At 49.6% G+C, this 26625-nt stretch overlaps 1 protein-coding gene across 1 annotated transcript; it reads left to right on the top strand.

Moving 5' to 3' along the window:
• The first annotated feature begins 14337 nt into the window (after positions 1-14337).
• Positions 14338-16047, top strand: LOC139783485 (uncharacterized). Its single transcript, XM_071722664.1, has one exon. It carries the CDS (start codon positions 14338-14340, stop codon positions 16045-16047), a length of 1710 nt encoding a protein of 569 aa, XP_071578765.1.
• Positions 16048-26625: the final 10578 nt, after the last annotated feature.

Below are 26625 nucleotides of genomic sequence, written 5' to 3'. Positions count from 1 at the left end.
CTCTCTCTTATTGATTCAGTATCTCTGGATCTTAGCACCGTCATCCGTTTCTGGTTTTTTTCCATGAGAGATTAACGAAGTCGCCACTCACCTCGATGACCTTGGGCGTACCAGGCGGTCCCGGTGGATTGAACGGCGTCTTGGCTTTGATCGGGTTGGGGTTCCCTCCAACGACGGATCTATACCGTTGTCGTTGGCTGCTATCACCCGGAATAGAGGTATACTTGACTCTCGGTGAGATCCTGCACGACGAAGGTGTCTGTCTTTGCAGGAGAATGACACAATAATCCAGTGCGTGTGGCTGACGTCGAGACGCTTCACCACGTAGTGAGTGACTTGAAGACCGCCGTCGTACTTGGGCGGGTGCCAAGACAGGGTGCACGTGTGATTGTCGATATGAAAAACGTCAAGCGGTCCGGTCGGCGGTCCAGCAGGTAGTTCGGTGATGTACACGTTGAAGGATGCGCTGACGCTGCCGCTGTCGTTTGAAATAGATAGATCGTACGTGCCGGCATCATCCTTCTGGATATCCTTGATGAAGATAATGAGGTATTCGTCGAATACGGTGTATTTGATGTACGTGGTCTTCATGATCTGGCGATCATCCTTTTTCAGAGTCACGTCCATCGGCTGATCGCCGCTGTAATAGATCTTGATCTTTGTGTTGTCGCCCTCCGGCAGATAGAGATCGCTCGGCATGCGTTCGATGCATGGTGGCGTGTCGATCTTCTATTTGTACGTGGTTGCGGCGATGCCGAGCGGATTCGAGATCTGACAGCTGTAGTCGACGTCGTCCGCGTTCCACACCTCGGATATCACCAGCCTGTAGATGCCATTTATCGACTCGGCGCGGAAGCGACCGCCTAAGGTGATCTCGCGGTCGTTCTTTAGCCACCTGAACAAGTTAAAATTGTAATATCAGCTCAAAGTAAATAATATAATTAATATATTATTTATTTATAAAAATATAATATAATAGTCATTAAAATATTTTTATTTTCTAATAAATAAGATAGAATTGTCATAAAATAGTCTACAAAAGAAATAAATTTTAGTTAATCAATTTAATTGTTATGACATTCAGTCCTGATTTTATTTTTGGAATAAGTCTTATCTAATAATAAGTAATGAAATTAGCAAATACTAAATAAATGTTATTTTTGCTAACCTGGCGGTCGGCAATGATTTACCCGTGGCCTCGTATTCGAGGACGAGAGTCTTGTTAAGCGGTATGATCTGACTGATAGGTAAGTTTTTGATGAATTCCGGTTTTTTGGCACCCTCGACTTCACATATTTTCACCGGGGTGGTTCACGAGCTTGGCTCTGATCTGCCAGTGGCGTTCACTGCGAAGATTCTGAACTCATAGTCACTCTGCTCGATCAGGTGCATGACCGTGTACTCGGTATCGACGACATTGTACTCGTTGCATTTGGACTACATCGCGCTGTCCACCTCGCGTCTCTCAATTACGTAGCTAGTAATTCTATTACCGCCGTCGGACACGGGCGGCTTCTATTGCAGATCAACATAGTTTTTGCCGACCTTGGTGACCTGCGGCGTGCCAGGTGGCGACGGCACGTTGAACTTGCTCTTAAGCCTGAATGGCGCGGACGGCGGATTCGGCTTGCTGAAGCCGGCTGCGTTCTTCGCGCAGATCTTAAACTCGTACTCGTGGCCGCTCATCAGGCCATAACACACGTACGTAATGTCTTTGAAAAGGTAGTCGTTTCCCACGCGCCATTGCACGTCCTTAGCTGAGTCGCGAAATTCGATCTTGTAGCCCTGTAATTAATATTTTATATTAATGTAGTGTAGATATATATATATATATATATATATATATATATATATATATATAGAGAGAGAGAGAGAGAGAGAGAGAGAGAGAGAGAGAGAGAGAGAGAGAGAGAGAGAATACACTCTTAAATTCGTAGTGTCAAATTATACTCAATTTAAGTAATTTTTAACTATTTCTATAGGTCGCAATTACCCCTCAATACGTCGTTAATTTAAATACAACAACGTTAATTTAACTAAAGTAATGGAATTAAAATACTGTTTTATATTAAAAAATTAATTTTTACACACACACACACACACACACACACACACACACACACACACACATATACGCACGCACGCACGCACGCACGCACGCACGCACGCACGCACGCACGCACGCACGCACGCACGCACGTACACACGCACGTACGCATGCACGCACGCACGCACGCATGCACGCACGCACGCACACACACGTATACTCCGGTATATACGTGGGGCGCTCAACTGAGTTTCGTTCGAGTACAAAATTTAGCTGATAATAGTTGCTTTCCATTTATATCAAAACTCAGATAAATCTCACTTCTGTCTTTCGTTCAACATGGGTCATTCGGTGGTACAGTCGGTGCACTGATCCACCTTGGTTAAATGACGCGCTTTACAAGTTTTCAAGTGTATAAAGCGCCCCACTGATCCACCTTGGTTAAATGACGCGCTTTAAAAGTTTTCAAGTGTATAAAGCGCCCCACTGATCCACGTGGGTTAGATGATGCGCTTTACAAGTTTTCAAGTGTATAAAGCGCCCCACTGATCCACGTGGGTTAGATGACGTGCTTTACAAGTTTTCAAGTGTATAAAGCGCTCCACTGATCCACGTGGATTAGATGACGCGCTTTACAAGTTTTCAAGTGTATAAAGCGCCCCACTGATCCACCTGGGTTAGATGACGCGCTTTACAAGTTTTCAAGTGTATAAAGCACCCCACTGATCCACCTGAGTTAGATGACGCGCTTTACAAGTTTTCAAGTGTATAAAGCACCCCACTGATCCACCTGAGTTAGATGACGCGCTTTACAAGTTTTCAAGTTTTCAACAGCATCCTCCTGTACCACGAGTATAATTCTTCAATTTTGATGCTTTGGACTTTGTCTCCGTACCTCAATCTCTCTATGACTGCAAAATATACAAAGAACACCACATTTTTCTATATATCTGTAACGATGCGCCCCTTTCAATAAGACATCGTTCCCGGCCACCACCCGCCGGATGCCGTCCGACCGACCCTCCGTCGGGCGAGAACAGGGCGCGGTGCGCCCACCGTTTTAAACCTTTGAAACGCAACGTGTGCGCGGGAAACCCGCCGCACCGGTGCCGTCCCGCACGACGCCGACGAGCGCCGACGGGAGCCGATCCCCGCCGAAGACGAACGCGCGGGACCGCGCCGCTCCCACCACCACGCGGCACGCCTGACGATCGGCCTCCCTCCTGCCGAACTCGCCGCGCCGAGCGGTATATAAGCCGGCACGCGCGGCGAGACGGCACTTCGTCTATACCACGGAATTCCGCCTGTTCCTGACGAAGCCTACCCGCCAGCTCCTAGGGCGACACGCCAAACGAGGTCCAGAGTGTGGGCCTCGAATGAGAGTTCTCAAGTGTCCCCGAGCTCCAGCCCACTTGCGCCCGACGGCCACGGCCCAACGAGGTCGAGCGTGCTCAGCCTCGTAGCGAGGGTTTTCACTGCCGCGACCCCGGGACTCCGCACTCCTCCGCTAACCATATCGCGCTCCGTATCATTTCGCCGAACCGAGTGCATATGCACGACCGCCCGTTGTGACATATCGCGTTTGCTAGTGTGTAAAGCCGCGTCCAGTCTTATGCCGCATAGCGTACCGAGTGCACATGCACTACCGACCGTTGTAATATACCGCGTTCCGCGATTATCTGTGAAGCTGCGTCCCGTCTTCCGCATAGCGTGCCGAGTGCACATGCACTACCGACCGTTGTAATAAACCGCGTTCCGCGATTATCTGTGAAGCCGCGTCCCGTCTTCCGCATAGCGTGCCGAGTGCACATGCGCTACCGACCGTTATAATATACCGCGCCCCGCGATTATCTGTGAAGCCGCGTCCCGTCTTATTCCACCTAGCGCCCGAGTGCACAGGCACTACCGACCGTTGTAACATACCGCGTCCCGCTAGTATCCGTAAAGCCGCGTCCAGTCCCGTTCCGCATAGCGTACCGAGTGCACATGCACTACCGACCGTGTAATGTACCGCGTTCCGCGATTGTAAAGCCGCGTCCCGTCGTATTCCGCCTAGCGCCCGAGTGCACATGCACTACCGACCGTTGTAATATACCGCGTTCCGCCAATCCTTGTCTGTAATCTCGACCCCGAGTCAACTAAAATAAATAACCCGTGCGAAATACCAACTGATTATTGTCTCTGGGCCTTTCATCGAACTCCCGATCCGACGAACCAGTCCGCGTTCGGTATTCAAGTTAGGCCGTTACATGGCGCCCGAACAGGGACCGTTTTGATCCGTTCCGAGAGACAGTAATCAGGGTACATCATGCCGAAAGCGTGGATATACGCGTTATTAAAGAGACAGCTCATCGTAGAGCTCGAACGGCTCGAACTAAACCCCGACGGTTCGATCGACGAGCTACGCCGACGCTTAAGCGCCTACGTAACCGAGCACCCGGAGACGGTGCAGTCCACCGCCACGGGGGGGCAGCCAGACGCAGGCTGCACCCACAATCACCGTGGATCTATCGGGAGACCTCCGCGTACCGGCAATCGACACGCGCCCGCCGCCATCACCGAATTTGCCGTTTCACACGCCGCCGCTAACGATGACACCATTCGAACTCTTGCGCCTGGTCGCGAGTGACCGCCCCCACGACAACCCCGCCCAGGTCATGGACCAGATACGGAAATGGGGGTGCCATTTTGACGGGAGAGACCCCGTGGCCTTCCTCGAGCGGCTCGAAGAGCTAAAAGACGCGTACCAATATTCCGGCGCGCAGTTATTAATGGGGCTACCGGAAATGTTCAAAGGCGACGCCCTTCTGTGGTGCCGGAATAACCGAACCAACTGGCGTGGGTGGGAAGATTTCTGCGCCGACTTCCGCGAATACTACCTGCCGCGCCGGTATCGCACCAAGCTGGTCCGCGAAATACAAACGCGCCTGCAAAAACCGGACGAGCCGTACCGAAAGTTCGCGACGGATATGCTGACAATGATGCGACGGGCCACCGGATTCACGGAGGAGGAGCAGGTCGACGCGCTCTATGATAATATGCATCCGCGTTATCAGATGTACATCCGCCGCGACACCGTGACGCGCACGCGAGACATACTGCGCCTAGCGGAGGAATTCGAGCATATCGAAGAACAGACGCGCGCCCGACAAACCGCCGCCCCGAGTCCCGCGGTCGCCGCCGCAGCATACGACCGCCGAGAGTGCTGCTGGCGGTGCAAGCAGAGGGGGCACACCCGGTTCGACTGCCGACGCCCACCGCGCCGGTTCTGCTCCCAATGCGGAAGGGATGGCGTCCTCACGAAGGATTGTCACCCGCCGCCGGGAAATGCCGCTCGGGCCGGGGACGAAGCGGCTGCCCCCCGGTCCTCCGAATAGCATACACACCCCGTCTGCACCTGACCGTGATAGCAGCAAAGCAGCCATTCGAGGCACTCCTGGATACCGGATCCGAAGCGTCGTTCATCAACGCACGAACTGCCGACAAAATATCCCGCGATTTCCCGATACAGCCGGTTAACGGACAGGTGCACCTCGCCGACGGGTCGAGCACGTCCATCCCGGGGCTAATCACCTTCCCCATTACCGTGTAGGGACGGCTATTCTGGCACCGATTCCAGATTATGCCGATGTTAGACTGCAACGTCCTGATAGGCGTGGATCTGTGGGCGAAAATGGATTTCGCCATACCGCCGCCGGGCCCGCCCGACGCCGACCCGCGGACCGCCGCCGTCGAACACACGTCCGAGGAGGGCACGACAACAGAGGCGGAACGCCTCCGTCGCTTCCTGGCCATCGAACTCGCGAAGTTCGAGACCGTGCAGGGCCCGACCGACCGCGGGCAGCACGTAATACGCGTCAAGACCGACAGACCGATTAAGCAACGCTACCGGCCGCGAAACCCCGCCATGCAGGCGATCATCGACGCGGAGGTCGACCGAATGCTCCACGACGGTATTATCGAACCGTCACATAGCGCGTGGAGCTCGCCAGTCGTTATCGTGCGGAAAAAGGACGGTAAACCCCGCTTCTGCATCGACTTCCGTCTGGTCAACGAGGTCACCGAAAAGGACGCGTATCCATTGCCTCACATCACCGCGACATTGGACAAACTACGAGGGGCTCGCTACCTGTCCACGCTCGATCTAAAAAACGGCTATTGGCAAGTGCCACTCACGCCAGAAAGCCGACCCGTGACCGCCTTCACTGTCCCCGGCAAGGGGCTAATGCATTTTAAGGTAATGCCGTTCGGGCTGCATTCGGCACCGGCCACGTTCCAACGCCTGCTCGATACAATTTTGGGCCCGGACCTAGAACCGCACGTGTTCGTTTACCTAGACGACATCGTCATTATCACCGAAACGTTTGACGAACACCTCCGCATTATGCACGAAGTTTTCCGCCGGCTCCGCGAGGCCAAACTCCGCATTAATCCCGAAAAGTGCCGATTCTGCGCCGACTAAATTAAGTACCTCGGCCACATTGTAGACCGCGACGGTATCCGAACCGACCCGGACAAAGTCGGCGCCATCGCGAACTGGCCCGCGCCGCAAAACGTCCGCCAGATCCGACAGTTCCTAGGGATCGCATCGTGGTACCGCCGCTTCATCAAGGATTTCGCGACTCTCGCCGCGCCGCTCACCGCCTTGACCCGGAAGCAGGCCCGGTGGAAGTGGGGGGAAGCCGAGCAAGACGCGTTCGCAGCCCTCAAAACCGTCCTGACCACCGCGCCCGTTCTTGCGTGCCCGGATTTCTCGCGACAGTTCCACCTTCAAACCGACGCCAGCACCACCGGCCTAGGGGCCGTGCTGACGCAATACTTCCCCGAGGGCGAGCGCGTTATCGCTTACGCCAGCCGCACGTTAAATAACGCCGAGCGGAACTATAGGGCGACCAAGCTGGAGTGCCTGGCGGTAGTCTGGGGAATCCGACGGATGCGCGGCTACATCAAGGGGTACCACTTCACGGTGATCACCGACCACCAGTCACTGAAGTGGCTACGGAAGCTAGAATCCCCGTCCGGACGGCTGGGACGCTGGTCGTTTGAGTTGCAACAATACGACTTCGAGATCAAATACCGAAAAGGGGCGCTCAACAAGGTAGCCGACGCGTTGTCCCGACAACCAGAAATCCTCGGCGTCACGAGCGCAAAGCGCCCGTGGTATACGCGCATGTGGCACGCGGCCGAAGCCACGCCCCACGAGGTGCCGGATTTCAGGATTAACCAAGGCCGGCTGTGGAAGCACGTGCTCCACAGCCTTGATTTCAAAGAGACCCCAGCAGCCGAACAGTGGAAAGAATGCGTACCAAAAGCGCAACGAGGACCGCTCCTCGAACAATACCACGACGCACCGACCGCCGGCCACCTCGGAATAGCAAAAACCATCGCGAGAATCGCGCACCGATATTATTGGCCCAGGATGTTCCGCGACATCGCGCGCTACGTCCGCGAGTGCCCGACGTGCCTCGCTCATAAGGTCGCGCAAGAAAAACCCGCCGGGCAATTACACCCGACCGCACTCGGCCACCCGTGGCAACAGGTCAACCTCGACCTCGTCGGCCCGCTCCCGCGATCCGCCGCCGGCCATATCTGGCTCCTCAACATCCAGGACCGCTTTACGAAGTGGGTCGAGCTCCGGCCATTACGACGGGCCACCGCACCGGCCATCGTAAAACACGTAACCGAAGCCATTATCCTCCGACACGGATGCCCGGACGAAATCCTGTCGGACAATGGCACACAATTAAAATCCCGGCAGCTCGCGAAACTCCTCGCCGATTGTGGGGTCCGCCACCGCTTCACGCCGGCATACGCGCCGCATTGCAACCCCGTGGAACGCACCAACCGCGTAATCAAGACCATGATCGCGCAATACGCGAAAAAACACAAAACCTGGGACGAACACCTGCCGGAACTCCAGTTCGCCTATAATACCGCGACTCACGACGCGACGGGCTACACACCCGCGTTTTTAAATCACGGCCGCGAATTACGCCGCCCCGGGGAGGACGCGCCGAGCGACGAACCAACGCCGCCGACCCACATGCACCGCCGGTTAGCCGACGCTTACGAACTGGTGAAGTTCCAGCTGGCCCGCGCATTCCAGCACCAAGAGAAACACTATAATCTCCGCCGGCTGGAATGGCGACCGCGCATCGGGGAGTGGGTATGGAAGCGGGACCGCCCGCTTTCCAACAAAGAAGCGGCGTTTAACGCCAAGCTCGCGCCAAAATTCATTGGCCCGCTAGAGATCCGCCGCATCATCTCGCCCGTCATAGTGGACCTCCGCAGCCGCGCGGGAAAATGGTACCGGCACATCCACGTGCAAGACCTCAAGCGCGCCCCGGCCGACACACCACCCGACGTACCTGGCCCGGACCTCGGTGGGGGGGACGCGCTCGCACCGACCGTCACCGCCGTGCAAACATACACGGCCGGAAAGCGCGCGCCAAGATCAAAACGCCGACAAACGAACCGCTGTTACGCGACCTACCGCGACCCAAACATTGTTAACCGCCGAAAAATGATAACAAGCGCTAGGGCACCCGGCGTCCCGAGGCAGGAGCAAGCCGATCGTCATAACGACCGCAACCATGCCGGACGAAACAGCAACGCAGGAGCGAGACATACTCGCGGAGATCGCCAAGATCCTCGGCGAGGACGACGAGGAGTACGATCGGGCCAACCCCGGGATCGGACAAGGGTGGGCCACCCTGTACCGGGGCGAGCCCGACACCGCACCGCCGCCGCCGCCGCCGACCAGACCGGCCCCGCCGAGGACCGTGCCGCGGGTCGGCACGATCGTGCAACGATCCGATGCGGCAAACCGGGCGAAGCAGGCCTGGCTTCTGGCCCCGCCACCGCCGCCACCACGGCGCCCACGACCACTGGCCGAGGCCCCCCGACGACCGCGGCCGACGCTCCAGCCAGCGAGAGTAATGGGACCGATACCGGCACCCCCGATCCCGGTCCAGGTCGCACCCGGGGTGATCGTGGAGGTCCCCCATTTTTCGTGCCATGTCGCCCGGCAATATAAGCACACGATCGGGAATCGGCGCTGGCACATCCGATTCAACGGGGACGGCTCCGTCCGTTGGGTGAAGGATAAGTCCCGGAAGCCGCCAGCCTAAGAGGCCACACGACCGACCGGCACCACCAACCAGCCGGACACTGTGCCCCTCGATTCAGGCACATCTAAGGGGAGGGGTGGTGTAACGATGCGCCCCTTTCAATAAGACATCGTTCCCGGCCACCACCCGCCGGATGCCGTCCGACCGACCCTCCCTCGGGCGAGGACAGGGCGCGGTGCGCCCACAGTTTTAAACCTTTGAAACGCACCGTGTGCGCGGGAAACCCGCCGCACCGGTGCCGTCCCGCACGACGCCGACGAGCGCCGACGGGAGCCGATCCCCGCCGAAGACGAACGCGCGAAACCGCGCCGCTCCCACCACCACGCGGCACGCCTGACGATCGGCCTCCCTCCTGCCGAACTCGCCGCGACGAGCGGTATATAAGCCGGCACGCGCGGCGAGACGGCACTTCGTCTATACCACGGCATTCCGCCTGTTCCTGACGAAGCCTACCCGCCAGCTCCTAGGGCGACACGCCAAACGAGGTCCAGAGTGTGGGCTTCGAATGAGAGTTCTCAAGTGTCCCCGAGCTCCAGCCCACTTGCGCCCGACGGCCACGGCCCAACGAGGTCGAGAGTGCTCAGCCTCGTAGCGAGGGTTCTCACTGCCGCGACCCCGGGACTCCGCATTCCTCCGCTATCCATATCGCGCTCCGTATCATTTCGCCGAACCGAGTGCATATGCACGACCGCCCGTTGTGACATACCGCGTTCGCTAGTGTGTAAAGCCGCGTCCAGTCTTATGCCGCATAGCGTACCGAGTGCACATGCACTACCGATCGTTGTAATATACCGCGTTCCGCCAATCCTTGTCTGTAATCTCGATCCCGAGTCAACTAAAATAAATAACCCGTGCGAAATACCAACTGATTATTGTCTCTGGGCCTTTCATCGAACTCCCGATCCGACGAACCAGTCCGCGTTCGGTATTCAAGTTAGGCCGTTACATATCTTTTGTAAGATTGTTCAGAACTTCATGTATTTTTTTTAAATCTTATTGGAAATAGAGGGGCTGTTTCATTGGTATAAGTATAATTATAATCCATACCTTAATCCATTTATCTGTAGATTTCGTCGCTTCATTGCCACAACTATTTACTCGAGCAACTAGCTCTTCCCATAAACTAGCTGCTTCTTTTTTGGCATTTAGACCTTGTACTCGATTTGCAGCAAGGTCTGAATGCTCTTCTGTAAAGGAAATCATTATTAATCGTTGCTCCATTGTAATCTTCTATCGTTTCTGTTATTAACAAAGAAATATATATATATATATATACATAAGTAATGTTCTGTTTGGAGAAAAGCTAGAAACAGCTTAGGAGTGAAGATAGACGAAGATAAGTCGGTGGAAAGGAGAGACAGGGAGAGAGAGGAGAGAGAGGAGAAAATGGAAGGCAGGCTAAGGAAGAGATCGGGGAGATCAGAGGAAGACGAAATTTCCAAGGATTTGGAAAAGAAATTGCTGATGGAGCCGGACGAGGATAAGGGGGAGGAAGGGAAGAGGGATTGGAGTAAATGAGGATGGGACGTACGGGAGGAAGGCCAGGGAGGGGTACCGACGCAAGAGAGGAAGAGAAAGAAGACAAAGAAGAACATGAGAAAGAATGATTTAGTTTTGCGATTTGAGTATTTTGATGTGACTTTAAGTTTTCGATTTTGCTTGTAGAGGTTTGGGTACGTTCCTCGTAAAAACAAAACGCCTTGTAAACCCCATGGGGATATGCAATAAATATACATACAAGTAATGTTCTGTCTAATATCCATCCGAATATCTATATTAATGAAGAATTTCAAATACGATATTTCATCGTGTTATTCCTATTACGATATTTCCTTTTACGACATTGCATAAAATTATTACGTATACGCACAATATTTTTAGCGTAAAATATGTTTTACTTACGTTATCTGTCATTTTGCCCATATAACCTAGCTTCTTGTAAATAGCTGTCAATATAATACTCTTTCATTTGTCAATTTGGCGCGATTTATTTGTATATATATATTTTTAGAAAGTATTTTGCACTGTGATTAGTCAAAATCACCGATTCCACCCGTTCCTCTTGTCTCACTTAATTCCGACTACAACGAGTGGAAAGCCGATTCCGCCTGGCATCCGTAATAGCATAAATGTATAAACGAAATCCAACGGAATCGCAGTCAAATACTCGCCAATCGGAATCTGGCGATTCCGAACGAAATCGTGAAAAGTTCCATAATAGGTCCCCTGGCCGTTCTCCCTCGTCCTCAGCCTCCATTGGCTGGCTCTGCTCCGGTCCAGCGAGCTGTTCTTTGCTCGCCGCTATTATCTCCTCTACTTCTGCTTCGGGAACCTCTTCGAATAATTCCTCTTGGGAAAGTCCCTCGCTCTCGAATACGTCGTCGACGTCAGCCGTTGATTGGCTGGCCGTCTTTGCACTCCGGATCTCCGGATCTGTCACCTCTGAATCTCGCTCTGGTTCCTGGCTCGTCATCTTTGACTGGCACGCACCTCCACTGCACTCTTGGCTGGCGCTTGGTTCGGAAACCTTGGGCGTCGATCGTGCTGGAACCTGGGATTTAACCTGCGATTCCAAGGTCAGGTTATGACCGGACGGAGGTTCAATCATGCATACGACTCGGAATGACTTTAATTCAGATTCAATTTAAATCGGTCGCCACTCGGTTTTAATCTTCGTCTACCGAGAAAGATAGGAAATTTATGATCACTGACCCTTTCGATGACTTCGCTAATCCCCCTTTTTTCTTCTGTTTCAGGTTCCCCTCCAGAGGATTGGATCACCGCTGGACTTCGCCGCTGTTTGGACCGTCTTGGGACTGCCGCTGTGCACCGCTGGACTGCCTCGGGACCTTCACTGGACCGCCGCTGGATCACCGTTTTTCAGGAACGCCGACAGGTAAGTAGGTACAGGTAAGTCATGAGAGTATGGATCACCACTCGAGAGAAGTTAATGATTATGACTCGTTTTTATTTCAGATAAAATGAATTTATTTTCCCGTTTCTACGAATTACAATAATCGTTCTCCCGCACTCGGATTGTCTCACGATGTGCTTTTCGTTGCGAATACCGTAAGTATGTGAATGTTAAATAATTATTCGGCCAAATGGTAATACGTTCGTAAAAGTATAAGTACTTTCGCGTTGTTGTAATGTATCTGCGGATAACGCGCCGCTCGCGGGTACGCCCCCGGTTGTATAGAGTATCTCGTCGACCGTTCCGTGTGAGAACTCCCGGGCAACTCCTCGATGGCTCGGCCTGACTGCGCCTCCCGGCCTCGGTGCTGAGTTCCCCCTCTCGTTCATGTCCACGTGCCCCGCACGTGTGTTCACCGTACTCGCTGGTACCGCCGCTCGTGCTCACGCGCGCACCGTATGACTTGCTCATTGTTCGTACATAGCCGTACGCTCTCGAACAATAGCCCTCTTTCGCATTCCTGCCTGTTTACGCCGCAGGCTTTCGAACACTCTATTATCCTCGCATTCTTTCACGTACTCGCACATTCTTCCTTACAGTTTTTGCATGTTTTCGCACTCTCGGTATGTCGCTCGGAAGCACGTACGCTCGGAATATTAACTTTGACATAATATATTATCGCCGAATATCGCTGAACTTATTAATAAACGCTTTTACTAGATGATGGAATTAATTACCGTGATGCTTCGTCTTGAGGGCATTCGTTATGTGTTATTCGTTAATTATAATAAACAATTTATTATGAAATAATCGCGTTTGATTTCAAGGCGAAACTCCACGTTTACATATCCTATCCTCTTCCTATTCTATAGGATCGTTTATTACGCACATTGTTCGTACACCTGGGTCGCTTATGCCTTTATAGGACTTCCGGTTCCGGTTTTCATGTTCCGGATATCGGATCACGACGTAACTCAATAGTGGGCCTCTCCAGGCACGACTTAACGGGTTTCCGTTCTAAACTCTCGAAGATGCTTCCCGGTTCTCGTTTACGCGACCCGGTGAACGGATGACGTCGAGACCGACCTGGGTACGTTCGCTAGTCTCGATATAGTTCGCTTCTATCGAAAATCCTCGAAGAAGTTACGCGGTTCACGTTTAGTTGATCCGGTGCACCGATTGCGCCGGGACCTGCATGGAGATGCTCCCTGGGCTCGGTACATTACGTTTATGTCGAAACTATTCGAGAATAATTCGCGGTTCTCGTTACTGCGATCCGCGTGATGGAGCTCGCTATATGCCTTATCGCACGTTTTCTCGTGTTCGGCTGATCACGTTTATAAACTTATTTCCTTAGGAAAGTCAATCGTTCACGAACTTATTAACGAAAGGATTTCTTAATATTTCGCGATCACCCTGTATATCTCTGTTTGAGATTGCGCTACCCTTGCTGAAAATCGCATTCATCGCATGTTAAGTAGCCTCTTCCAGAATTTGTCGACGTTAATGTTCAATATGGCATGGATCTTTCATCGCATCGAAAAGTTCGCTAATTGCTAGTAACAACACAGCCACGGCCGACCGGACGCACAAATAAAGTCAAGCAACAGCGCTTTCACCAAGGAAAGATCCATGCTATAAACAAAGCAGTCGAAAACAAGTAACGATCGCTTCGGATCGACACTTGAAAACCGTGACGTAAGCACGGTGACGTAGGCCGCCGGTGGCCAATCACCCTCCCGAAATTATTCGTAACGAGCCTGGAGGGAGTTTCGCCTCGGAGGTGATAAAAGGATCGCCGCTGCGCCGCGGAATCGATTTCGTTCGAGAATCACCGCCAGTACACCGCTTCATACTATTCGCACTCGCTTGCGTGAGTTCACCCGCTTAGAATCACCGCTCGTGCAAATCGCTTGAACGCTACTTGCAAACCGCTTAAACGCTACTTGCAATCCGCCCTCGACACCGAATTAGCTTGTGCAGCTAAATTCTCTGCTTTTCGTTGTGATAGATTCAGTGCGCGCTATCACTCACGGCTCTGAACTCTGTAAATAATTGTACACATTAGACTTTGAATATACTTTGTTTTATTTTTGTGTATTTGTGGACTTGCTGTTTTTTGTGGTCGTCTCGTTGCCTCGCGCTACATCGCGCTACCGTGTGCTCTCGAACATTCTGGTCCTTCGAGCCGGATCCGACCGGCAACCGCTAATTCGGGAGTGCTTCCTCAACGGACGACTGCAACCATGAGCCTGGATCAGAGCGCCATGCTGAGCAGTCAGCACGAAATCCACAGGCGCATCGCCCACGCAATGACCAACCTACGGAAGCAGGGTGCAGAGAACATTACCCTCGACGCTGTGAGCACTCGCATCCGCATTCTCGACGACCTGTGGGCCAAATTTGAGTCGAACCACGATCTCATTCGGGCATGCTACGGAGATCGCTACACCGAGAGTGAGTACAATAAAACCGACTTTTTTGACACCGTCGAGAATGCGTACGTGCATCAGCACAGCTCGCTCACCTCCGTCGCAAACTCCTTGAAATCCGCGTCGCCCAGAGTGCCAACCGGGCCGGAGCAAAGTGGCGAACACGCTCCCAAGACTTCGCTGCCGCGCATTCAATTACCGCGTTTTTCGGGAACGTACGAGGAATGGCCGCCGTTTCGGGATCTCTTCCTGTCGGTCATCGGCGAGAATTCGTCGATCTCAAATATAGAGCGGTTCCACTATCTCCGATCTTGTCTGCAAGGGCCCGCTGAAAAGTTAGTGCGTTCATTAACGGTGACCGGAGACAATTACGCCCGCGCATGGGCAATGTTAAGCACGCATTACGAAAATAAAAAGGAGCTGATACGCTCCAACTTCGCCACGTTTACCGCCGTGGCGAAGATGAAAGCCGCTACCGCCGATGAGCTCAGCCGCGTCCATAACGCCGTCACGTCTGCCGTTAATGCTCAAGAGAGCATCGGGAGGCCCATCGACTCACACGGTATGGACCTTTTCAATCACCTCGTCGTCGATCTGTTCGACTCGCGAACACGTCTGGAATGGGAATCCTCCTCGGGAGACTCCTGCGAACCACCGTCTCACGACACGTTAATGAACTTTATCACTAGACGCATTCTCACGCTGAACGCCGCTTATCCGAAAACCACAGTTAACACCGCGAGTGAACCATCACGGTCCGCGAAAACGCACAACGCGAAGCGCACGGAGCCTTCGCAGTGTCCGCTCTGCAACGGGGAGCACTCGCTCATGGGGTGCCCCGACTTCAAGGCCAAGCCGGCCAGTGAGCGAAAGACAGTGGCCGAGACTAACAAGCTATGCTTTAACTGTCTCGGCAACCACACGGTGGCAAAGTGTCTGTCCACCAGGAACTGTATGACGTGTAACTCGCGTCACCACACGATGCTTCACGACGCGTACGTTTCCGAGCCGAAACCCGCCGCTGAGGCCAGCACACTTTCCGCCGTCGGAAGGACCGACGACCGCAAGGCGATCCTCCTCGCGACCGCGCGCGTGATCGTCACCGACCGTCAAGGTGCTCCATACGAAGTTCGGGCTCTCATCGACCAAGGCTCCGAAGTGTCGATAGTGTCGGAGTCCCTGGTGCGACGGCTGCGCCTGCCGCGATCGCGCACCCGAATGTCGATCTTCGGTATCGGCGGCTCACAATCCGGATCCACTCGGGGCAAAGTGTCGTTGAGTCTCACGTCTTCGACCACCGGAGCCGCGCTCACCGCCGTCGCGTTCGTGCTTCCGCGTCTCTCCCTGTACCAGGGCTCCGCGATCAAGTGCAGCACCACGTGGCCTTATCTTCAGGGGCTCCCACTCGCCGATCCCCGTTTCGCCGCCAACGACCCAGTCGAGCTGCTTCTGGGCGCTGAGGTGTGCTCGGCCATCCTGGAGGATGGTCTCCGCCGAGGAAAACCGCAAACGCCGATCGCGTAGAAAACCACCCTGGGATGGATTCTGTCAGGAGACTGCGGTGCGACCTCTCTTCTTGGTCACCGCAGCTCACTCCACGCTCACTCCTCTGTCGTCAGGCGCACCCCCGAGGAAAGGGAGTGCGAGAGACACTCCGTGCGCACCTACGAGCGCACATCCGCTGGCCAGTACGTCGTCCGACTGCCGGTCTCATCGCCGCTCAAGGATAACAAGCAACACTCCGTGCGCACCCACGAGCGCACATCCGCTGGCCGGTACGTCGTCCGACGGCCGGTCTCATCACCGCCGAAGAACCTCGCCATAACCCGCAAGCCCGTCGACGACGCGACCTCCGTGCACACCGAACCGCGCGAACCCTGCACGGCGGGCGGGATCCCGTTGCGTAAACGGGCCGCGAACTCTGAGGACATTCCCGTCGGGATCTCTCAGAAACACCGTCGTTATCGCGCACTTACGATCCACGGCCTCGCCGACGCATCCGAGCGAGGCTACGCCGCTGCCGTCGACCTCCGCGTCACGAGGCACGGCTCCACCACACTTCACAATGCTCACCAAGTTCACGCGACACGCTCGCGACACTTTAAGTTTGTCCGCAGCTCCAATCTTCCGCTAGTCCGACGCCCGCGTGACACTTCACAGGGTCAAAGATACCGCATCCAGATGGAAGCCGTTCGTGGCCAACCGGGTGTCTCTTCTCCCACTGACTCCTCCCGAGACTCAGTGGCGGCTCGTTCCCGGAGACAACCCGATCAACTGCGCTTCCCAGGGGATAGCTCCCAGCGAGCTGACCGGCCATCTCCTGAGATGGACGGGCTCAGCGTGGCCGCAGGAGAACCGAACCTGGTGGCCGGACGAAAGCGACGAGATTCCTGACGCCGAGCTGCCTGAGCGGAAGATCGTCGTGCAATCCGCCGTCGGGAGGATCGAAACGGAGCCTTACACCCTCCGTCGATTCTCCTCACTGCACCGTTGTATTTCTGTCCGGCTTCTCGCGTACATTTCTGTTCGTCTTCTCGCGTTTATTTCTGTCCGTCGTTTCGCGGTATGACTTGTCACGTATCGCGTGCCACTTCATGTCAATTCGCACTTGTCGATGTTCGCTGTCGAATTTACCGTTCACATTACCGGTCACTCATTGTCGTTTGCGCAGTTGACCATTAATTGTTCATGGCCTTCTGCCACCAATTTCATCGAACACGGTGCACTGCTCACTTCCCCTCTCACTGTACTCACGTTAACGCGAAAATTCACTCGCGTACTCACTCGCATTTTCGCGACTTTTGCATACTCTCGAATTCACGCTCGCAACGATACACGTGATCACCACGTGCTTCGCGCGTCGTCGCTCACCGCCGTCGCGCCGTCGCTCGCGCGAGCCTCGATCCGCCACGATACCAGCCGCCGCCGAGGGATGCGTGAGACCACCGATACTCACTGTCACTTAATTGTTTTTGTAGACCTTCCGCCAATATTTTATGTTCTCTTCACTTAATTGCCGTTATCGGCCTTCTGCCTATGTTCAAAGGTCACCGTGCGTAATCGCGCATTTCGGCCTTCCGCCTCAATTCACCGTAATTTTGCGTCACTTTCACGGATCACTTCACCTTTCACGACACCAGGTACATATTGTGCGAAATATGTTTCTCGCTCGAGATCAACGCGTGTTGTGACTCTGCGCAGCCGCGTACCACCCACCATAGCTCAATAGCACTCGCGCCGGAATCGCAATCATGGCGAATCGATCGAAAAATCGATATCCTGCCGCGACTTCATCGCACCGTCGAGCGCACCATGTTTCGTCAACACTTGCCGAGGCGGGCGGGATGTTTGAGATTGCGCTACCCTTGCTGAAAATCGCATTCATCGCATGTTAAGTAGCCTCTTCCAGAATTTGTCGACGTTAATGTTCAATATGGCATGGATCTTTCATCGCATCGAAAAGTTCGCTAATTGCTAGTAACAACACAGCCACGGCCGACCGGGCGCACAAATAAAGTCAAGCAACAGCGCTTTCACCAAGGAAAGATCCATGCTATAAACAAAGCAGTCGAAAACAAGTAACGATCGCTTCGGATCGACACTTGAAAACCGTGACGTAAGCACGGTGACGTAGGCCGCCGGTGGCCAATCACCCTCCCGAAATTATTCGTAACGAGCCTGGAGGGAGTTTCGCCTCGGAGGTGATAAAAGGATCGCCGCTGCGCCGCGGAATCGATTTCGTTCGAGAATCACCGCCAGTACACCGCTTCATACTATTCGCACTTGCTTGCGTGAGTTCACCCGCTTAGAATCACCGCTCGTGCAAATCGCTTGAACGCTACTTGCAAACCGCTTAAACGCTACTCGCAATCCGCCCTCGACACCGAATTAGCTTGTGCAGCTAAATTCTCTGCTTTTCGCTGTGATAGATTCAGTGCGCGCTATCACTCACGGCTCTGAACTCTGTAAATAATTGTACACATTAGACTTTGAATATACTTTGTTTTATTTTTGTGTATTTGTGGACTTGCTGTTTTTTGTGGTCGTCTCGTTGCCTCGCTCTCGAACAATCTCTCTATCGCGTGTCTCTATCGTCTCGATGTGACTCTAATATTCCTGCAACATTACTTCTTGGTCACCCGTTATGTTTACCTATTGGGTGTCAGTCGCGTCATTACTTTGCTTGATTTATCTCTGTAATATCTTTGCCCATTGACTTTATCTCATATTTAAATCCCCCTTAGAAGTGTAAGGTATAGAATAAAGGATTAATTTTCTGGCTGTTGGGTTCGTCAACACAATGCGCTTATATTTGTGTCGGAATCGCTCGTATATTTTTTGAAGAAAAACAATAAACTGAGTAAATTAATCGCTACGCAAAATCAAATCAACGGTGGTCGCATAATACTTATTTCTTTTAGTTGTACACTTGTACAGCGACTATTGTCGTACGCTCCGCACGCTTATATTAAAGTCGCCGTTAAACTCAAAATATGATTACTTATTCGCAAACTTTATCTTGGCACATTATTACGGTGTACGTCATAAATCTCAATCACCTCGCATTTTGTATATATCAACATTTTGAAACTTAAAAGAAATTCATTACGTCCTTCGACTTTATTACGGCGTACGAGTTCGGGAAGATACTTAATCTAATAAACGCAATTTATTATTCTTAATCGCTATTTTAAGACAATGAAACTCTTTCACAGTAACTTTTACACAATACATCTGGCTTGCGCCTTTAAATGAAAAATCGAAAATGAAAAGTTGTGTTACCACAAAATTAATGTTACATAAAAAACAACGCTTGAATTTAGTCCGCCTCTTCAGCGGGCTCGGGTGTCGGTCGAATCCGCCTCTTTGGTGTCCACTCGGTATTTTCCGGCATCAATACAGAAAGCCTGTTTAACTGCGTTGCCCCGTCCTTCCTTCTCAGCAAGATGGCTGCCGTTTTCTACGTCGCGGACGTGTTCAAGGCCAACGGCCACGCCCTTGTTAAGCGAAACGTAACGCACGGATTATTGGATAGGATGTTCACTGGGGTCGCGAATCAATATTTGCTTGTTTATTATAAACAAATAACAATTTATTAATACTGGTCGTACAGCAATCTCTATACGCGGACGCGTTCGCTCGATCGCGTGGAACTACGTCGAGTATTCTCGAACCGCCGCTGTCTTCGTATGAGCGCAATAGGATTTCCCGTATCACACGTTTGATGTCTCGATACATAGATAAATCACGCTACTGACGCTAGTGGATAACGGGATAAGACCGCCTCTTTCAATTATTACGACGCCACAGGATTCAACGTGTTGACGCCTTGAAAGTTCGCGACGGACTGTCCGGGAGGAACGGGTCGAGCTCTCCCACCTTAGACTCACGCATGCGCTGAGTCCCCGTTTTTGGCGCGCAGCCATCGGCCTGGCTGTTCGTACCTTGAGGTGTAGATGGTACGACTCCATCTGCACTTTATACGCCGAGTCAATGTTGGGACTCGGCACCTGTTACAGAGATGCTACACTAAGTGCAACGACGTGAACTGGCTTTCGCGCTCGCGTGAACCAATCACGTCGCTGCACGGCGAACTTCGCGCAAGCGAACGATAAGTCACTCGATTTACACCGAGTGACTTATCAAAGTCTCAAAGTCTCAAAGTCTCAAAGTCTCAAAGTCATCATAGACGAATCCCGATGCTAGGTAAGTGCGTACAGGTAATTTATACCCGTTTCTAATTTATTTTCTTTCTTTCAGGTACCCAGGATCGTTATGGAGTCGTCCCAGCTAAAGGTAAGTATTATAGGTAAGTATAGTCGCGACTTAAAACTGTCGAACGCATAATTCGTAATTGTTAATATTAATATCGACAGGGAATATCATAAAAGTGTCAAAATCATAATAGCATAGTTAAATAGGCTGAAAGCCGTCGAAAGTGTAACAAAGTTCTGTAAAGTGTAATAAGGTGTAAGTAAAAATCCTCAAAATTAATATAAAACGAAACGTAATGTGAATTCTTGCCTGGAATTACTCCATTTGGCAATTCTCGTTAATGAAAACGATGATAAGCTGAAATCTAGTGAATTCAATAAACTCCGCACCTAAAAGTGCTAAAAGGTGTATCAAAAGTGTAAAGCCGTCGCTGGCTCGTCTCGCACGCTTGTTATAAGACGTCGAGTGCAGAAAGTGTAAAAGGTGTCATGAAAGTGTAGAGCCGTCGTTGGCTCGTCTCGCACGCTTATTTTACGTCGTCGAGTGTAGAGAGTGTAACAGGGTGTAAGGTAAGTGTAGACGCTCGAAGCGTGTCAATTTATGCAAAACTTAATAAAATAATCGGGAGTTCGTCCCGCCCGTTGTCGATGTAAGTAATGTAATTAGATTAGATACATTATATAAGAAATGTGTCGAATTATTGACGCTGGCTTGAATCTCATGCGATTATATAAACTTAAGTGTTAAAAAATGTTATTGTACGATCGTCATTCTCGGATCAGTCGTGGATCTACTCCTGTGCCTAATATCATTATGTATAGTGTGAATAAAATGTAAAGTGTAATAATGTTGATTAGCGCTTTGGGTACGGATAGCGGGCGTGAACTTAATACACGACGTGTTCTATTAGGACTAGTGATCACACGTGTTTCCTTCTCGACGCTTTGCATTGGACTGACTGGCAACGTATAGAAAAAGAAAAGGAAGGAATGTAAGGTTGCCAACTTAAAAGGAAATTGCTAAAGGCTGAATCAGTATGCTTAAGGCTAAATTGCACATCTCAACAAATAATCATATCCGTGTTAGGGAAACTGGTAATCAGTGGAAAAAATATTATTATTGAAATTATTATGAACTCTTTGAATATCATGTTAAATAATATGGTTCTGAACTGTCTCTAGCTGCATAAACTAATAAAATCATGTAAATGATAAAAATTGTGAATAATATCAGAATGAACGTTATAACTGTTATGTAAAATCTATCTGACTGCATGTTTTTTAATGACCTTTGTATGAATATATCAGTAATAGTATGCAAATTATTGCAATTGCGAATAAAATGAATATGAACGTTAAACTTGCTGTTCTGCACCTTTCCGAAGGCATTTGATCGTTCCGACTGGTTCTTATAGGAAAGGATATAGTGAATGAGGTAATTATTTTGTTTTATATTTGTTTTCTTAGTGTAAAAGAATGTATGTATTTCGCTTACAAGGGAACGGTCGGAAGTGTCTCTACCCGATTTAGATGCGCTTTGGATATGTTGTTGAGCATAAAAAAAAACAGACTCGTATTTTTTTTTGCGGCGTATCTCGACGTTTAGGGGTTGAAAAAACCCCTAAAAAATAACGACCGATTTGGATGCGCTTTGGATATGTTGTCGAGCATCAAAAAACATTAGACACGGGTTTTTTTTGCTGCTTATCTCGACGTTTAGGGGTTGAAACAACCCCTAAAAAATAACGGATTTTATAGTTTTTAGCGAATATCTTCGAAAATATAAGGCGTATGAAAAAAAGTTTGGTACAAAAGGTTTATGGCTTTTTGTGCTCTTTACAATGGCGTAATCAGATTTTTCAAATTTGTCACATTTTTTAATTTAACCCCACTCCCACCTATTATTTTTGCCAAATATAACAATTTTTCCAACGCAAATTTAAGAGCGTCAAATGCCAAATACATCCATGTGTATTTTTATTATGATACCATTATTAGATTTTTGGCAAGACGAGATAATATGTGGTATAGGCGTCGCCCTGTAGGTAGGAGTTGCGTTATTTCTGTTCAGTTGCGCCGTACGCTTAAAAATTTCCATTACTATATACTACGACATAATATGCGATGAAAGTCTAAGCAGAGGAAAAGATATCATTTCATCCGAAGTTTAAATGGCGCGTGCGCAAAACAGTGTTATAAATACGCGTCGAAGTAAATTGTTGTGAGCGCACAACGGTATAATTATTCATTAATGTAATACGACCCTAGCGATTAAAGTCATTTCTGAATTCCGCCAAAAGACCTGACGATTGCATCGGACGATCGATCAAACTGGGCGGAGAGGTTAACGCTATCTCCGCCCAGTTTGATCGATCGTCCGATGCAATCGTCAGGTCTTTTGGCGGAATTCAGAAATGACTTTAATCGCTAGGGTCGTATTACATTAATGAATAATTATACCGTTGTGCGCTCACAACAATTTACTTCGACGCGTATTTATAACACTGTTTTGCGCACGCGCCATTTGAACTTCGGATGACGTGATATCTTTTCCTCTGCTTGGACTTTCATCGCATATTATGTCGTAGTATATAGTAATGGAAATTTTTAAGCGTACGGCGCAACTGAACAGAAATAACGCAACTCCTACCTACAGGGCGACGCCTATACCACATATCATCTCGTCTTGCCAAAAATCTAATAATGGTATCATAATAAAAATACACATGGATGTATTTGGCATTTGACGCTCTTAAATTTGCGTTGGAAAAATTGTTATATTTGGCAAAAATAATAGGTGGGAGTGGGGTTAAATTAAAAAATGTGACAAATTTGAAAAATCTGATTACGCCATTGTAAAGAGCACAAAAAGCCATAAACCTTTTGTACCAAACTTTTTTTCATACGCCTTATATTTTCGAAGATATTCGCTAAAAACTATAAAATCCGTTATTTTTTAGGGGTTGTTCAACCCCTAAACGTCGAGATAACCAGCAAAAAAACCCGTGTCTAATGTTTTTTTATGCTCGACAACATATCCAAAGCGCATCCAAATCGGTCGTTATTTTTTAGGGGTTTTTTTAACCCCTAAACGTCGAGATACGCCGCAAAAAAAATACGAGTCTGTTTTTTTTTATGCTCAACAACATATCCAAAGCGCATCCAAATCGGGTAGGGACACTTCCGACCGTTCCCTTGTTAGTGTAACAAGGTGTATGGTGAGTATTTTTTACCCGTGTAATTGTTCTTTGTCGTGTCTTGGGATTGTACTTTTCCCTTTTCATAAAATCTATCGCTTTTGCACGATCAACGTCTCTATCCTTACTGGTAAACGTATAAATAATGTAAAAAATAAAATATCGTAAATAAAATAATAAAGTTAAAGTTATACAAGTCTCTCGCCCTACAGGCTTTCGTACTCCATCTGTGAGTCGGTTGCACCCGGCTGCTGCACCATCTCCACCTCGGCTGCTATGGGCTGGATTCTGCCCTGCTCGACCGATCCAGCGAGCTGTACGCCCGCCTGCAACAGTCTCTGCACCTCCTCGTCGGGCACGACCTCGAATATGTCGAACTCGGCAATCCCCTGGTCCTGCGATGGGGCTCCCTGAGTCACGCTTTGTTGCCGCTCTGGCTCCTGGCTTGCCGCACTCTGCTGCACCTGCTGCACCTCGTCCCTTTGCTGCACCTCGCTCGCCTCGCTGCGTTCTCAGGACATGTCACACGACTCTCCGGCGCAGTCCCGGCTCTTTAGAGAAATCACAGGCTTAACCTGCGATTTCAAGGTTAGGTTGTAACCGGACATGGGTGTGTGCGTCAAATAATTCTTGAATAATGTACTCACTCGTACGTAAAAACGGTCGCCACTTCGTTTTATATGCGATTACGAAGTACGCTGATAGGCCCGGGTGACTTCCGGTTGCCGTATTATACTTCCTTTCGATCCTCAGCTTCGATAAACTTCCGTTGCGATAATGCGTTTTAGTCGACCACGCCTTTTACGAAGTCGCGCACTAGTATGTCGGATTCGATAAGCGCTCACTGGGATTCGGATAATCGAGGGTAAATAACTTGCAATTGCTTTTTTATAAACAAATAACAAGAATATATATTTGTACACTAGGTACAGGATGATCAAGGGTGACGCCCCGATTGCATCATCTATCGCAACACGCGATTTTCGTATGAAAAACAATGTATGTCCTTCTATAATCAACACTTCCGGTTGTTAACACTTTTACAAGCTTATTATTAAGCCTACGGATCACGGTCGCGGCCGGGTACTATCTCCTCCTCGCCTTACGATCAATGATAATTCGCGTATATCGAGCACACGATGTTGTCGCGTTGATGGTTCCCGAGGAAAAGATCTCGCTTCCCTCCAAAACATCTCCCACCTCGAGCTCGCGCCTGCGCTGCGCGCGGTCGGGTAAATTACGCCCGCGCCCGTTAGTTGTAAACACGCTCTATCTCTCTTCCACTCGCGCGCGCCTGTTGATGCCGCCACGCGACGTTTATTTGTCATATCTCTGTCTCTCTCTTATCATGCAGTCTCTTTCTCTTTATCTTTATTGCGTAACAATGGTATTATTATCAACGGGACTTTAAAATTATTATATTTATAACTCGAACAATTTATTATTTTCCATTCTGTTCTAATCTATTGAAATCTAATGTTTTACTTGAATTTACGTGTTATCTTTAATCTGAGCCTGAAACTGCGTAACAACGTCACATAAATCGCTTTTCATTATTATTAATTAAAATTAGTCGCATAACATAAAGTTACTATCCCAGATGACCCAAAAATATAATTAACGCATTCGTACCATTATTTACCTCATTACGCATTTGGGGAACAATATACGCATTGACATATTAATCTTCGCTTTTAACTGCGCAATATCCCAATTTTTATAAAACTACGCCATATTGCCTCAGGTAAGTATTATCATGTTCTTATCATTAATTTTTCTCTTTTATTTTCAGGTATGGGCTTCCTAGGTGCTGGATCAACGTGGGATTACAGGTAAGTGTAAATAAACATAGTTAAGTATCGAATGAATACAAATCAACTTGAGTAATTATTAAATTCAACCCGGTTAGTATAATATTACTATTAATACTTATATTTGATAATACAGTAATTAACTGGGTAAAACATACAAAAATAATCAAATTAGGTAAGAAAACATAAAATATCATAAAACAATATTCATCCTTTGCTCCTTTGCAAAATTGCGTCTCTATTATATTTCTCATTCATTTCGTCATGCTACGGCGTACATCATTTATTATCCTTTTATTTTATATTCAGTCTTTGTTTCGCCTGACAAAACAAATAGATTTTCACCATAATTAAAATAAACAAAAATTTAACTACAAACATAAATCTTTGCGCCACATCTATTCCATATATCCTTTTCATACTTATGCGCAATATTTGATAAATTAAAATACATTTCAAAATAAACATTGACTTACGCTATTTGCGCGTAACATATATCTTTCAATATAAAAAATAATATAAAAATCATATTTCACGCAACCCTTCTTGTTATCTTATATTAAAATTATTAAAAACGCCATTTATCTTATTTTTTGCGTAATTTTTAGTTTTTCATGTATTTACCTTTTAACACGCAAAATATGTCATATTTCTTTTACACAATACTAAACTCTATCTTTCTATCTTCGCTACTTTAATATATAGAAATCAAAACATTTGAAACTCAAGATATAAAATAATACTTAATAATACAGAACAAACATAAAAACTGCGCTCTTTGTATTACTCGCGCTCCACTTCCCCCTCTATCTCCGTAGTTTCTGCTACAGGTGGGATTTCGCTCTCTAGCACAAACTGCTCCAGCGAGACATCATTGATGCCTCCACCGGAAATTCGTCACCTCCGATCGGTTGACTGCGCTGTTCCTCTGCCTCAGACCCCTTTACTGTGACGCCTTCTCCGTCAGCTGGTTTCTCCGCCGGCTGCCGCGTTTCTCTTTGGCCCGCTGGGATCTCCAACGTGTCGTAGCCCGACCAGCCTTCGGGAATAAGAACATGCTTAATAATCAATACGTGATCAAAATAGAAAATATTAATATAAGATGAGACAATTAAAATTATTAAATTATTAAAGAGGAACGTGACGAGAAGAAAGCGAGTCGCAGTTCTGTTTTCAGAATGCTGAGACAACGACGGAATCGAACGGAGCAGCGTACGTGCTCTGATCGGGCTCACCCTGCAGCCGCACCCTTCTAAGCAGCCACGGGAGCCGACCACACACCCGAGCCCGAGCGGCGAGAGCGAGCCAGACGACGGAACCGCCAAATAAATGACCGGAGGTAACAACCGGCCGGCGGAAGTAACGACCGCGAGGGAAAAT

Source organism: Temnothorax nylanderi, unplaced genomic scaffold (assembly GCF_030848795.1).
Source record: "Temnothorax nylanderi isolate EJ_2023f unplaced genomic scaffold, tnyl_v1.0 TNYL_tig0505_pilon, whole genome shotgun sequence".
Classification (NCBI taxonomy): domain Eukaryota; kingdom Metazoa; phylum Arthropoda; class Insecta; order Hymenoptera; family Formicidae; genus Temnothorax; species Temnothorax nylanderi.
The sequence above is the reverse complement of the archived record's forward strand: the minus strand, read 5'-3'. Positions and strand labels throughout refer to the sequence as shown.

Bases quoted from the DNA above. Each gene is read 5' to 3' on its own strand.
- LOC139783485 (XM_071722664.1), top strand. From the start codon at position 14,338: ATGAGCCTGGATCAGAGCGCCATGCTGAGCAGTCAGCACGAAATCCAC.